This window comes from Echinops telfairi, unplaced genomic scaffold, assembly GCF_000313985.2.
Source record: "Echinops telfairi isolate 266 unplaced genomic scaffold, ASM31398v2 ScPeMD7_7469;HRSCAF=8507_0, whole genome shotgun sequence".
In the NCBI taxonomy this organism is placed as follows: Eukaryota; Metazoa; Chordata; class Mammalia; order Afrosoricida; family Tenrecidae; genus Echinops; species Echinops telfairi.
In genome coordinates, this window is record NW_022111372.1 from 86293119 (window position 1) to 86307577 (window position 14459).

General features: G+C 44.6%; 1 protein-coding gene across 4 annotated transcripts in view; it reads left to right on the forward strand.

Annotated features, from left to right (window-relative positions):
* The window catches only part of JAKMIP2 (janus kinase and microtubule interacting protein 2), a 211402-nt gene that overhangs the window by 121695 nt on the left and 75248 nt on the right, over window positions 1-14459 (forward strand). For all 4 annotated transcript variants that reach the window (XM_045284603.1, XM_004696707.2, XM_004696705.2 and 1 more), the window contains exon 2: window positions 13214-13490. In XM_045284603.1, the coding sequence (XP_045140538.1) occupies window positions 13362-13490 (129 nt within the window). In that variant the 5' untranslated portion in view covers window positions 13214-13361. The remainder of the gene's footprint in view (window positions 1-13213; window positions 13491-14459) is intronic.

Sequence of the window (14459 nt, forward strand, 5' to 3'; positions counted from 1 at the left end):
GATTGTGGGGGAATGTGCTGCTCAGGTATAAATGACTTATATTTGAAAGCCAATTAATGTCTGGGCACCTAAAATATAAAACAGCAAACTCACTCCTCTCAAGTCAATTCTCAGTAACAGGGACCCCAGGAATATCAGAGTAGACTGTGTTCCGGAGGAATATCGGGAGCTTCTTCCAGAAGTAGATCACCAGGCCTTTCTTCCAAGATACCTCTGGATTAGTTGAAACGCTCAATCTCTGGATTAGCAGAAGAATTTGTTTACTATTTGCACAGGCCAAGGTTTCGGTGATTACATCCAAAACCAAACCAAGCCCATAGCTATTGAGTCAATTCAGACTGGTTAGTGTACAGAAGAGATCCCAAATCTCATATATAACTTAAGGAGTACATTTAGTCAGTCTTAACCAGGACAAAGATTAAACAAAGACAAAGACAGATCATCAAGATCAGCAACACGATTAGCATGAGATCATAATGGAATGCGAAGGTTTTCTGAGCGATAGTGCTTTAAAAAGGAGATGGGAGGGCAAAGCATACTGTCATGAAAGGGTAATTGGTGAAAGTTCAAAGTTACCGGGGGGCCTAGAGAAGAAGGACGGGGGCCATGGTTGGAACACATACTAACAGTAAACAGCAGAGCTTACAAACTGGTCCAAGGCTTGTCAACCAACGAAGTCATGCCAGTACTCCGAGGGCACAGCTCATGGCTGTTCCACCCCCAGGATGGCCATCTCCATGGAAGACACACCTAGACAAGCCCCTCCCTGAGGGAGACTGACCCTTTCCCAGTGCACTCTGCCCGAGGGCAAGACTGTTCACAGCCCTGGGTAAGGCTCAGAAGGAATTCAACGTACAGTCCTTGTAGGAACTTTGCAAATGGCCTGTGGGCTATCACTGCCATCCATCAAAACTCAAACTCTCTGCCATCTAATCAATTCTAACTGATTATGAGCCTGCAGCACAGAGTAGGACTGCCCTTGTGGGTTTCTGGGAGTGTCAGTCTTTACAGGAGTAAGGAGCACCATCGTTCTTCCATGGCGAGGCTGGTGGATTTGAAGGGCTAACTTTGAGGTTAGCAGCTAACATCAGTGTCATCTATAGCCTTCTTCAAACTGGGTGCTGTCATGCATAACCCATAACAGCTTCATAGAGACAGAGTAGAACTGGTCCATGGTTCTTTTTCTGAGGCTGCGATTCTTTGTAGAAGCAGACTACCACATCTTTCTCCCTCTGAGCATTGGTGGGTTCACACGGATATTGGTTCTATTAACAGCCCAATATGCTACCGACAGTCCTAGATACTGGTAATATCCTGGAGAGCTGAAACAGGTACGGTCATGGGGACCAGTGGCATTAAAGTTTTGTGAGCTTAAGAAGTTCTGTGCTCTTGCCAAAGAGGAGTCCTGGTGGCGTAGTGGATTCCACATTGGGTTGCAAACCACAAAGTCAGCAGTTCCAAACTACCAGCCACTCTGTGGGTGAAAGATGAGGCTCTCTCCTCCTCCCAGGGTCTACTCTGTCGTATTGGGTCCCTTGGAGTCGCCATGGACTTCTTGGCAGTGGATACTCATGCCGAAGGAACCCTGGTGAGGCAGTGGGTTAACAGTTGGGTCGCTAACTGCAATATCAGCAGTTCAGACCCATCAGGCATTCCAGGGGCAAAACGAGGCTATCTGCACCCGCGAAGTGTTCTAGTTCACTCTGTCCTATAGAGTGTCTGTCCGTTGAAGTCAATTCAGTGGAAGTGAATTTGGATTTGTGTGTTTGTTTTTGTTCCTCTCGAATTAAGATGTTCTTTTGGCTCCTTTTATTCATTCCTTTGACCACCAGATTATGTCTTGAGTACCGACTGTCGAACTCTGTTAGGCTCCAGCGATGAGAGGTGATTAGGACTGGGGAAGCCTTGCCTCCAGCGAGCAAAACAGAATAGAGATATTGAAGGCGAGAAAGGTAATTTCATTAATGCCATTTATTTTCCGGCGTGAGCTATGAGATGGAGATCATCTTTGCACATGTGGGGGTCAAGGAGAGGCAAGCAGGCTTCGTTGAGAAAGGCAGGCTGGTTAGAAAATCAAAGCCCCAGGGATTTCCAAAAAGTTACTTACATTCCAATCTCATTAGTGCATAATCCCTTTGAGAAAGGAGCCCCATTACACCCAGAAGGCATTGTCTGTCCTTCTATTGATTCCGTTGAGTCCGATTTTACAGAGTGGAGCTGTGCAGTGACTTGCTGGGGCAAAGGGCTGGTGCTGTTCATGGAGCAGAGCAGCATCGGGGAGTCCAGAGCATTTCAGATTTAGGAAAAAGTCTCGGCATTCATCCTCATTTTCCGTGAAATGATGTGAAAATAGTCAGTACTGTTGCTGTTTCCCAGCTCCGCACCTGCCTGACTTCCACTGGGTATCTACCCTTATTTTCCTTTCTCTTTGCTCCACTTTCCTTACTGACTTCATTTTCTGTTTTCCTAACATTACTTCTTTCAGCAGATAGTGATTGAGCAATAACTATTATCAAAGTCTTGGGAGAGGAAATAAAGGACCTGATAGGCTTACATTACTCATAATCCTAGCCAAACCAAGAGAAGCGTCGCTCCCTCCACCACCCCCCGTAGGGGCTCATCTGCATTTCAGGTCATCATGTTGTATTCAACGTCAACCATTTATCACACCTCCCCTGCCTGCCCCTTGCCTATTTTAGGCTCTTCTCAGTCTTGTAGGATATTATCTTCCCTTTCCCCCAAGTTAATACCTGCCTGCCCACTAGTCCATTGCTTCCTCTTCCCACCTTTCCCCTCCCATCCCTCAGCTGTGATATCCTAAAGGCAAGCTGAGCTACTTTTAGTGAAACATAAAACGAAGACGTTCTTGTGGTGCGGTGGGTGAGCACTAGGCTGCAAACCGAAAGGTGGCTCGGACCCACCCACCCCTTCCTGGAAGAAAGACGTGGCAGTGTGCTTCCGTGAAGACTACGGCCTTGGAAACCTTATGGAGCAGCTGTGTGCAGTAGGATTTCTACGAGCAGCACTCAGTCATTTAGAGAAACACGGCAGTATGAATGAGTTATGGCCACAGTTACTTAACTTTTTCTTCTGCTCATATGTTTAGCCTTTTTGCTCCTTCCACTCCTTTTTGTTCCCACCCCAACTCTTCACAGGCAGACATCATCTCCTCTGAAGTATCTTTGTAGCAGGTTGCTATCCCCAAGGGCTCTTAGTTGATCTACCAAGACTCCTCTGTCTCCTCTCTCCTGTCATGCAACACAGTGTGCACTGATCACGTGGTATTAAATTGCTGAACTCTTAGGTGAGACATTGTTTCTTGTCAGCACAGACACCACTCCCTCACACTTTATAAATATTTGTGAATGGTAGGTGAAGAAATTAACTGAGGGATGGATGCACTAGGAAGTACTTTCAAAATGAAAGCGAACACTCAAATGAAGGAATAATGTATTCCCCCCAAAGTATGGTAAAGAGGTGAATGGAAGTGGTGTGAGATGACATTTGACTTGGTCCCTAAATGTAAGAAGGGAGGAGTTCACCAGGGAATTGAGGGTGGGAAAGAGAAGCACTGCTAAGGGAACGAAGTGAGCCCAGTCATGGGCTCACAGAGCAGACAGCTTCCAGATGAATACTGCCTGATTTGGAGTTCAGTGTGGCCGGCACCTTTACCAAGCCTTCCTGACACATCTTTCCACTCGGTGCAAGAGAGAGCTGGCTCTTGTATGTATGAAGCGCATGTCAGACGCAACTTTAAACTTCAACTCTAATGAAATCTACCAATCATGAGTGGTTGCATTTCTAATGTTCTTTTTCTGTGAAAACTTAGTGTTGACTTCACTCAACACTTCAGTAATAATAATTACTATTATTATTATTATGTGATTAAAAAGGGCAATTAGATATGAGAGTAAGAAAGAAAAACCAAAAGACATAGATCCTGGCATCATCCAGCCTTAAAACTGCTTCATCACTACTATGTCTAAAATCAGCATTTCACATTCTTTTTCTTGTAACCCAGTGTAATGGATGTAACAAGCCATCTGACCACGCCCCCACCTCCCCCTCTCCCCCATCCACACCACCTCATTCCCCTTACACAGGGCAAACTAGTGGTGGACTGGCTTAAACAGCAACTCCTCTTCTTCAAATTAAATTGCTGTATAGAGTTTGTGAGTGCACACTGCTACATTTTTCCTGCAGGGAGAAGGATTTAAGAAATGGTAACATCTCTTGGCAGGTTACCAGGAATAAAGTGAGCTGATTTAATTCTTTCATTTTAAGCAGCAACAGGATTTCACTCAAAAGTGTCAAATTTGGATGAAAACAAAGGGGGTGGAGAGTGGGGAGCTCAGACAGACTTAACAAAGGTTTGGTAGAATGGGTCTATCCAAATATTAATTATGGAAAAGGGTTGAAGCATCTAGGTTCATATATATATATGAATTCTATTTTATATTGAAGTTTCCTTTCAAGTGATACCTTGGGGCAACAGCCTAATTGGAAATCCAAAGATTAACAACAACCTTATTGAACACATAGCCTGAGGCTCAACCAGCTACAAAGCCAAGACTCCTGGGAATCCTGATCTGTCACTGTCTTTTCCTCAAAAGCATGAATTCCTTTAGACTTCCCAGGGACAAGTGTGCTTTCTCTGGTCCATCTTTTTAGGAAAAATAGTTAGAAATTTGTTTCCTCTCCTCTTAGAGTAGAAGCTGGGTTTTAGTTGGATGTTTAAATCTGGGAAAAATAATAATAGCTGTGATGACGATGATCATCGTCATTTGCAAATGATCTTATACAGTTAAACACACTTCATCCTTGGAAGGGCTTGGCGAAGTAAATAGTATGCCTTTCTCCAGTTGACAGAAAGGGAACAGGGTTTTAGAAAATTTAAGGAACTTTTGAGAAAAACATATGCTACAAAGTTTGATTCAGAGCCAGTAGTCTGATTTTTAATTCTAGGCCCTTAACCACTACGTTTCCTGTTCTGTTTAATAATCTCCAGATGACACTTTTATGCCTTTGTCATTTTTGTAGCCTACTCCCAGTCAAAGCTGATTCTTGCCCTTTCTTCATGAGACGGGCCAGGGTTAGGAACTGAGACGTGTTTAAGACTCGGTAGGTGAGTCAATACACACCGGTGCACCCGGGGCTTGTTTAGTCTCCCGTTAATGCACAGCCCAGGAATCAATGCGGAGCTGCTGACGGAAAAGCCAGAGGTCTGTGCCCATTAGACGCTCCAAGAGGGAAATATGGAAGCGTCTACTTCCATCAACCCTGATGGAACCCTTCTACTCTGTCCTAGAGGGTCGTTATGAGTTAGGATTGACTTGGGAGGAGACTCATGGAAGAAAAAGTCCGAAGTCTTTTCAATTATTTACAAGTTCTCTGTGCAGCAAAGAAGATGAGCATGATGAAGACTTTGCTATAAGTAAGGTTTGGTTAAACAGTTTTAAAATGAGGGCAAATCTACGTAACATGAAAGCAGAGCTCCCAGGATGGAGGTGCCCCTCTCAAAGGAGGCCTCACCCTGCTCACAGAGGGACAAGGCACTGGACCGGCACTACTGCACTTTGAATGTGTGTGGCTCCCCACCATCCCAGCAGCAATCTAATCTATGCATCAGCCTCCTGAAAGAGCTCACTATGCCTTTCAAGTCTCCCAATCCAGGGATCCAGCCAATCATTTTTCCCCTTCCAGTTATCTTGAGAAACCACCCACGCTGTCCAAGTTTTGCTGTTTCTGTTTTGCCTCAAAGACCTGCACTAAAGGACAAATAGGAGCTGCCTTTCAGCCCAACATTTCTAACCCGGGTGCTGTCGATACAGCGAAGGTGCTTTGGAGATGACCTATCTGTTTTTGTTGCAAACACCCCCCCTCCTTTCGTGCCGCTGCTTTGAGGTGCCGTCCAGTCCGTTCCAACTCACAGCGCCCTGACGGACAACAGAATGAGACCCTCCCCTGCCTGGTGCCTTCCTCACGACGGTTGTCATGTTTGAGCTCATCACTGCCCCCACTGTGTCCATCTGTCTTGTCCACGATCTCTTTGCTGCCCCTCTACTTTACCAAGCATGATGTTCTTTTCCAGGGTTTGGAAGCCACAGGGATGGCCCAAGACTGACCAATTCCTGGGAGGACCAGCCGCCACAAGCGAGTGGGTCCAAGGGAGTGGCTGTGTGATTGAGGGGTACATTAAAGAGACAAGATGTCCAAGGGCTCGCCTTTTCCGATAGAGAGCAGCACCAGAATGAGGGAGTGATGTCTCTCTCACAGCCTTATAGAATCGTGGGCTTGCAGCCACTGTAAGCACATAGGTAACAGGAAGGAGTTGTGTTACAGAGATGTAACATGAGGGGGATGAGTTAGGGGTGTACACACAAGAGGAAAGGGAGGTCCAAGAGCTGCAGTTCTCAACCTGTGGGTCTTGACCCCTTTGGGGGTTGAACAACCCTTTCACAGAGTTCACCAATTCATAACAGTAGCAAAATTACAGTTAGGAAGTAGCAATGAAATAATTTTATGGTTGGGGTGTGTGTTAGTCTGGGTAAACGGAAACAAATCCATAGGAACTCATATATGTATAAGAGAGAGTTTTATATAAAGGGTAAGTGTACGTTAATAACGTATCCCATCCCAGTCCAGTCCAAGCCCTTAAGTCTGCCGTTAACTCAGATGTCTGACACCAATATACAAAGTCCTCCTCAAGCTGGCAAGCCACTGGCAATGACACTGAATGCAGGACGATCCCAGGCCAGTGGGTAGAACGTCTTTGAATCCAGTGGAGGTGTACGCATCTCAGTTGCTTCCAGCCTATAAAGGTGACAAATGTCTATTAAGAGAAAAGAAATGCTGAAAATGGATAAGTGATATAAATGGTAAATTCTGTTGGTAAAAAGATGAAAGAGCTCAGCGTATATGGAGAGAGCATAAAGATGTCCAAGAGAGAGTGGTATGTGAACTTAATAATACTAATATTATTAAGAATTGTATGTAAGAATATTATGTTAATAATTATTACCACCCTAACACATTGCGGTTGGGTCAGTTCCAACGCATAGTGACCATATTTTGACCCGTACAGAATAGAACTGTCCCATAGGGTTTCTAGGCTGTAAATCTATATGGAAGCAGGCTGCCACTTCTTTTCCCCAAGAGGATGGGTTTGAATTGCTAACCTTTTGCCACAAGTCAGTAACTTTACCTACTGTGCCACCAGGGATCCCTGCTCTCAGATTATGATGGCTACTTTTATGTGTCCACTTGGCGACAGCAGTAGAGCCAGCAGAAACACCGAACTCACTGCCACAGAGCTGATTCCAACACATAGTAACTGTACAGGGCAGGATGGCACTGCCCCTGTGGGTTTCTGAGACTGTAACTCTTTTCAATACTAGAAGCCTCATCTTTCTCCCGTGGAGACGCTGGTGGTTTCTAACTGCGCACCTTACAGGTTAGCAGCCCAACTGGTGATGCACAGTGATGCAGCCAGGCCTCCTTAGAATCAGTCAAACAAAATCCCATTAAACTCACTGCCATCGAGTCTGACTCTGGGTGGCCTTATCGGACAGGGTAGAACTGCCCCTGTGAGATTCTGAGACTGTACCTCCTGGCAGGAGTAGGAAGCCTCATCTTCCATCTGAGGAGAGGCTGGTGGTTTAGAGCTGCTGACTTTAGCCACAGTAGCTCCTTAGACTCAGTCACACAAGCACACTCACTGCCCTCACGTCAGTGCTGCGCAGTGACCTCTCTGTGAGTTTCCAAGACCGTAACTGTTTATAAGAGCGGAAAGCACAGCCTTTCTCTTATAGAGCTGCTGCTGGTTTCAAACTGCCAGCCATGCAGTCCCAGCCCAACGTGTAACCACTACACCACCAGGCCTCCCCTAGAGCCAAGTAGGGAAGGCTGTGCCTCACAATGTTGCCTGACAATGCAGATAAAGTTGGAAACTTGCAGCTCACTTAAATTTTTCCTCTGGCTTTTGATGTTTTGTGAAGTTCCTGCTGGCATTGACCCTTACTTGAGCCAGGCTTCTATCTCTCCTCTGGGTAAGGTGCTGTAGCAGCCATCCTCAGGGGCAAGGGCTCTTCAGTTGGCCTAGAAACATTCCATTTGTGCAGTGATACCACAAGCACACTCCTTAAGGAATGGTGACACTTTTCACACAAGTTTCTCAACAAGCCTAACCTTAAACCACTTATCAAAAGGCAACAAGATGTTTATTAACTAATAACTAGATAAATAACTGTGTATAATATCCACACAATGGCACATTATTCAGCAATAAAAAGAACATAGTAAATTCCGTGCTATGGATGACCTTTAAAAAGATGCTGAATGTAGAAGAAGCCAGTTACAAAAAAGTGACATATTATGATTGCTTTTACACAAAACGTCCAGATAGACAACTAGATTAGTGATTGTCTACCGCTGGAAGCCTTAATGAAAAAGCAGGTTGTTCAAACCCACCTAGCCGCTCTGCGGTAGAAAGACTTGGCATTCTGCATCTGTAAAGCTTACAACCTGTACAGAGGACCATGTGGGGCAGTTCTCCCTGATCACACGGTGCCACTAAGAGTCAACATTGACCCCAGAGATCATGGCAACAACAATAGCAAAGGACTGAAGGGTTGTGGAGGGAATGTGGCATGACTGTTAATAGACATATTTCTTTTTTGAGTAATGAAGATGTTCTAAAATTGATTGTGGAGGTGGCTGTGCAGTCTTGTGAATGTGCTAAAATGGACTGGATTGTACACATTAAGAGCATGTGTTAAAGCTGTTGAATGAAGCTAGCGGGAAATAAGCGGCCACAAAGAGAAAAGAGGTAGGCAGTAAAATTAGGAGTGTGCAGAGCATGAGATTTCCAAAAACCCATCACATGGGGAAAGACTTTGAAACGTTCTTCTTCACCAGAGGGTTGTACTTATCAATGCCATTCCCATCAAAATACCTAAAATCTGATGGAGCAATAATTTCAGTTGCTTATTTCCCCCCTCTTAAACACATAACATATATACTCGCGTATAAACCGACCCAAATATCGGCCAAGGAACCTAATTTTACTACAAAAACTGCATTTAAAATGTGCTGAAAAACTCGGCTTATCCACGAGTATATACAGTATCTAATTTTTCCACCTTCTTCTTGACCCCAGCTCTTATGGGACCACATTCTCCATGTGTGCAAGACTAAAGAAAATCAGGTTCATAGTATTATTCTCTTTGGAAAGAGTATAGGCTACATTGCCGAGTGTATCTATGGCTGTGCACATTGAGCCCCACACCGTCGCTGTGTCAGCACCCATCACCTATAACGGGAGAGTGTGACATTGACATTCAAAGCAATGTGAATATTTAAAAGTGGGACTGATTCATTCAACATCTCCCAGTGTCAGATTTGTCACCTCTTTTTTCATACCCATGGGCTATCGTCCTGTTCAGGGCTGTGTTCTCTCACCTGGACCTACTGAGCCGCCTAACCAATTTCCTGCTCTTGGTCTCTGCCTCATTATTACCTCTTCCACAGCATGGCCAGAGTTACCTTTCTAAAATGCCCAAAAAGAGACAACCCAGAAGATAAGGGTTTGGGCTATAATCTCAGGTTGCCTGGGTTTGAGTTTGGACTCCATTGTCTTTCCATCATGTTACTTGAACAATCTATGTAATCTTTCTGTGAATTCATTTTTCACATATTCATTATGAAGATTAGATTGGATTAGTAAATTAAACACTTAGTCCAGTTGCCAAAACATAATAAACAGTAAGGAAACACAGTTTTAATTATTATACTTATAATCAAATTAATATTCTTAATGGGTAGAATTTATAATGGGCAGAAAGAGAACAGGCAGGTGACTGCAGAGGTAAATGAATCCAAGTTGAGCAGGCCAGGCTTGTGACTGTTGAAGCGAATGATTTTTAGGCTGTAGATCAGATGATGGCCCAGCAGTGGCAAGCATAATGGCAGGTGGTTGGCTTGAGCCCAAACAACTGGAGTTGATGGGCCAGATGCAGGATCCAGATTCAACAACAACAACAGAAAAAAACAAGCAAGCTTTCCCACAGTGCACACTTAAATTGGAAGTGGATCACACCCTCGAGAAAATGTCAATTATATCATGGTTGTGGCCTAAGTAAGGATTTTGCATCTCACTCTTATCTTCTTACAGCCTCTTGGATATTCATAGCAGATCCCATGATGGAGAGGATTGCATTTTGTTAGGCCTCGTTATGGGGAATTGCTAAGGGCTTTGCTGCCAAACCATGGAGACTCCTGGCCCACCCAAGCTGACACAAACCTAACTATCACAGTGTCTCAGAAGGGACTGTGATACTTTTCCCCAACTGTGATAGTGTAGTAAAGGCTTGTGAGGAAGTTAGTTCAGAAAAGTAATATTCAAACTTCCTGGCGGACTAGGCATAAAAATCCACGCTAAATAAAAGCGAGGATGGTTTCAAGTTTTGAACACCTAGAGTTTTGGTAGTGCTATTTATTGATATCAGAAAGATAAGATTATTAGTAGATAAGTTCTGGAGAATAAGGGAAACAAAGATATTGAGGCTTGTGATATCAACCAGATATTCAAATAGATTTGGCAATAAGCAGTCGAATATATCAACCTAGAGTTTGGGCAATGGAAATAAAATTGTGAGTTCTTCCCCTAAAGGTGGGACCAGAGGAGCCTAACTAGAGATCAACCAGAGGAAAAGAAAGTTGTTAAGGATACATACTGAATTTACTCATCTGTAACTATTTGAGGTTAAAACTCAAGACCCAAACCAAAGCCTTTGCCATCGAATCAATCCCAACTCATCGTGACCCTATAGGACAGGGTCAGGGTAGAACTGCCCCTGTGGGTTTTTAAGACTAAATCTTTATGTGGGTTGAAGACCTCATCTTTCTCCATGGAGCCGCTAAGTGGTTTCTTGCATTGGTAGCACAACGAGCAACCCACTACACCACCGGGGTTCCTGCTCTTGAGGCCAAGTGTCATCTTATTCATGTTTGTCTCAAAAATGCTCGATAAGTGCTTCTTAAATTCTTTCTAATTCTAAAAGAAAAAAGGCCTTTTTAGAGGTCTTCCAGTAATTACTTTAATGGCTTGGCAACATCTTTAAAGCATGCAGGACAACTCCAGCGTCGAGCCCTGGGTGGAATAGGACACACAATTCCGTGACTGCTATACGTACACCGGCTCACCCTCTCTGTTCTCAAACCTGCCCTGATCTGTATCCTGTAGGTAGGGACACACTGCAGAGGCACAGTCCCTGTGGGCATGGTGTGATGGCACCACGCCCAGATGCCAGCAGGGCTCTTGAGGCAAAATAGAGAGGGTCTTGAGTGAGCAGCAGCTGCGGGGACATATGGATGGGCCAGTAGGAGTTTCACTTCGTTCTGGACTGAAGCACTTCAATGTACACAATACCCATTTTCTGAAAGGCTGCAATGGAAACTCTACCTCAGTTTTCCCCTGTTGGCTTTAGCAGTGTAGTGTTAATATTTTTTTCCTGATCATCCTATTTATATGAAGTGTTTTATGGTTGTTAATTGCCATCAAGTCACATTCAACTCGGGTACAACAGAATAAATCATTGCCTGGTCTTAGGCCGTCTTCACAATTGTTGGCATGCTTGATTCCATCGCTATGGCCAATGTGTGTTTTGAGGTTCTGCCAACCTCGGGGCTCCCCTTCCAGCTTTCTACTCACCAGTATTCGGTGGTGGCCCTTAGCATTCTCATTGGCTAACTGGGAAATAGGTATCTAGCTTTTGCTTCCTAGTCTGCAACCCGCCCACCATGGATGGCTCTGCTGGCGGCCTAGCTTCCAACATCGTAGCAACCCATAAGCCACCCCCAGCATGACAAATTGACAGAAAGTCAAGGAATTTTTCAAGGATTTTTTAAAGAATGATACACGTGTCTCCTTTTTTCTTTCCTCTTGCTACCATTACCATCCTTCACCTAGACAAAGTCAGTATCCTCATAGCTTACCTCCCCGCCTCCGTTCTCTTTCTACCATGCCGCCAGAATAACCCAGTCGAAACAATGCTCTCTGAGGAAATGCAACTGCCAAACTCTTCAACAGCTTCACTATTTCATACTGAAAAACATGTCTCAACAGTCCAAGCCTGGCATTTAAAGTCTCCAACAATCCATCGTTTCCCGGAACCCTTTCCAGCAATAATGCTAGTCAACATTATCCTGGATTGTAATTAATCAAGCCCCACTTTTTTTCCTACAAAATAGTCACTGGGCTTTTTCTATGCAATGTCTATCATCTGCCTTTTCCTTCTTCTGCAATGCATCCCTGGCTTCTCTATCTGTTAGTATCCCGCCCAGCTGCCTTCAGGCATCTTTCATCAGGATAAAACCTTGTTTAGACTTTTGAGCTAATTAGTGTTTATTCCTTTAAACCTATTTTTATCAGATATTTTTTCTTGTCATGGAACTGACTTTTGTTTTTAATTTTTATTTAAACATACTGTACCTAGTGCAATATTTGTCAAATGAATAAATGAATTGATCAATCAAACAACAATTCATTTACAATTAATCCCCACTTCTCAGTTTATCCACTGTATAATCAATCCTAGGGCCTCATACATTGGGGTTTCTTCATGTTGGGGCTACTTGTACCAGAACATGACCATATGACAAAGATCAATGGAAGGGCAGGTCCCAAGCTTTATAATAGAATCTGAGGAGCTGATTGAAATGAAGAACAATATAGTCCTTCACTCACAAAACGTACAAGGCCTTGGAGGTGATCGCAGTTAAACATGGAGACGTAGAATAGCCTAGAGGGTCCTTCTTGGAAGAACTTACATTAAAGATGAAGCCTGATGGAGAGGGCCATGCAAAAGATGAAGCAAGTGAAGGTAGTAGATAAAGTCTTGATGGGAAGAGAGAATGAATCAGAGAATTAAGCACATCCCTTAGGCCAGTGAGTGACGTAAGGGTGGAGAGTTAGCAGTTTCAGGTATAATGAACACTCTAGAATAGGTAAGGTACACTCGTAAATCCTTGAAGGACTTTCACTGGGCTTGGCCAGCTGTCCTTTCGGAAAGATCATTCTCGATTCATGTCCAAAGTGGATGGGAGGCGCTGGAGACAGGAAAACACTTCTGAGGAGGTCACTGCAGGCAGCTCAGTCTGCAAGTGGAGTAGCGGCAGCCTTGAAACAATCATCTCTCTCTTTGCTTCTTCCCAGGGCTTCCAAGGCAGCGGTTCAGGAGACCTTACCGCGGAGCACCACGCACTAGATGCGGACACATCACCCTGCAGGATAAGCAACACTACCATGGCAGCACCTGTTTGAAGGGGATTGCAAACCAACAGACGCCATTTAGAAAGGAACAATGTCCAAGAAAGCGCGAAACAAGGGCGAGAAGCCCGAGGCGCTCATTGTTGCCCTTCAAGCTGCTAATGAAGACCTCAGAACCAAGCTCACTGACATTCAGATTGAGCTGCATCAAGAGAAGTCCAAGGTGAGTGCGTGCTCCCTGAGGCCACAACCCCCCGGCGGTGCTGGCCATCCACCTGCACAGCACCCAGTTCTTCCTGCTAACCCTCCCTGGCGAGCTCTTGCCATATTGCCAGAGAAGGCAGATGGGTGGGGTTAGGGGTGGGGGCTTCGACAGCCCCCCCATGTGGAGAATGCATAATGTGTAGCAGGAAGGAACCAGCAATGAGAAGAGCATGCTCATTCGATGGATCCGTCTCCTTTATAAAACCTAGTTCAGAAAGCCCGCTGGCAGAAAATGTGTGCGACCCCCCCACTCCACCTCCCCCACTATCATACCTCCTAACGCTTAATAGTCATATAGCAAGAAAACACTCTTGACCAGCCAGCTAGAAGTCACTAATCAATAAATACCATTATTCCATTTTCTCCACCTTATATTTCTCTATTAAATTTTAATTTGTTATAGCCTCCAGAATTGATTCATTCCAGTTTGAAGAATACTAATAAAAGCTTGAATCTCCTTAATTCCTTTGCCACCTGCGTCAGCTAAACTTTGCACATGAATAAACACACCACCAATGTATAGATGAGGGAGGAGATTGTTTCAGGCCCATGAAGCTAAAGGGGAAGATAATCGTTTTGTTTTGGTTTTAGAAAGACATTTCTCTGAGAGCCAAAAGACCGACGGGCAGTGTTCTTCTCTGTCTCTCCCCAGGGAGTCAATGTAAGCCTGCATTTCTCATCTCTAGTTCTGATATCTGCGTTTCTCCATATCTATGCCTCGCAGGCCCTTGCTGTGTGTGATAATAACCTTGGGGCACCTATTAAAAGTGGAGATCCCCAACCCATTGCCCAAGGAGTCTGCTACTTTGTGTGTGTGTGTGTGTGTGTGTGTATGTGTGTGTGTGTGTGTGTGTGTGTGGTGGTCCCAGCGGTTTCCAGCCTTCACGCTGGCACCCTACTCTGAGGAAGTTTTCTTCGGTTTTAGTTC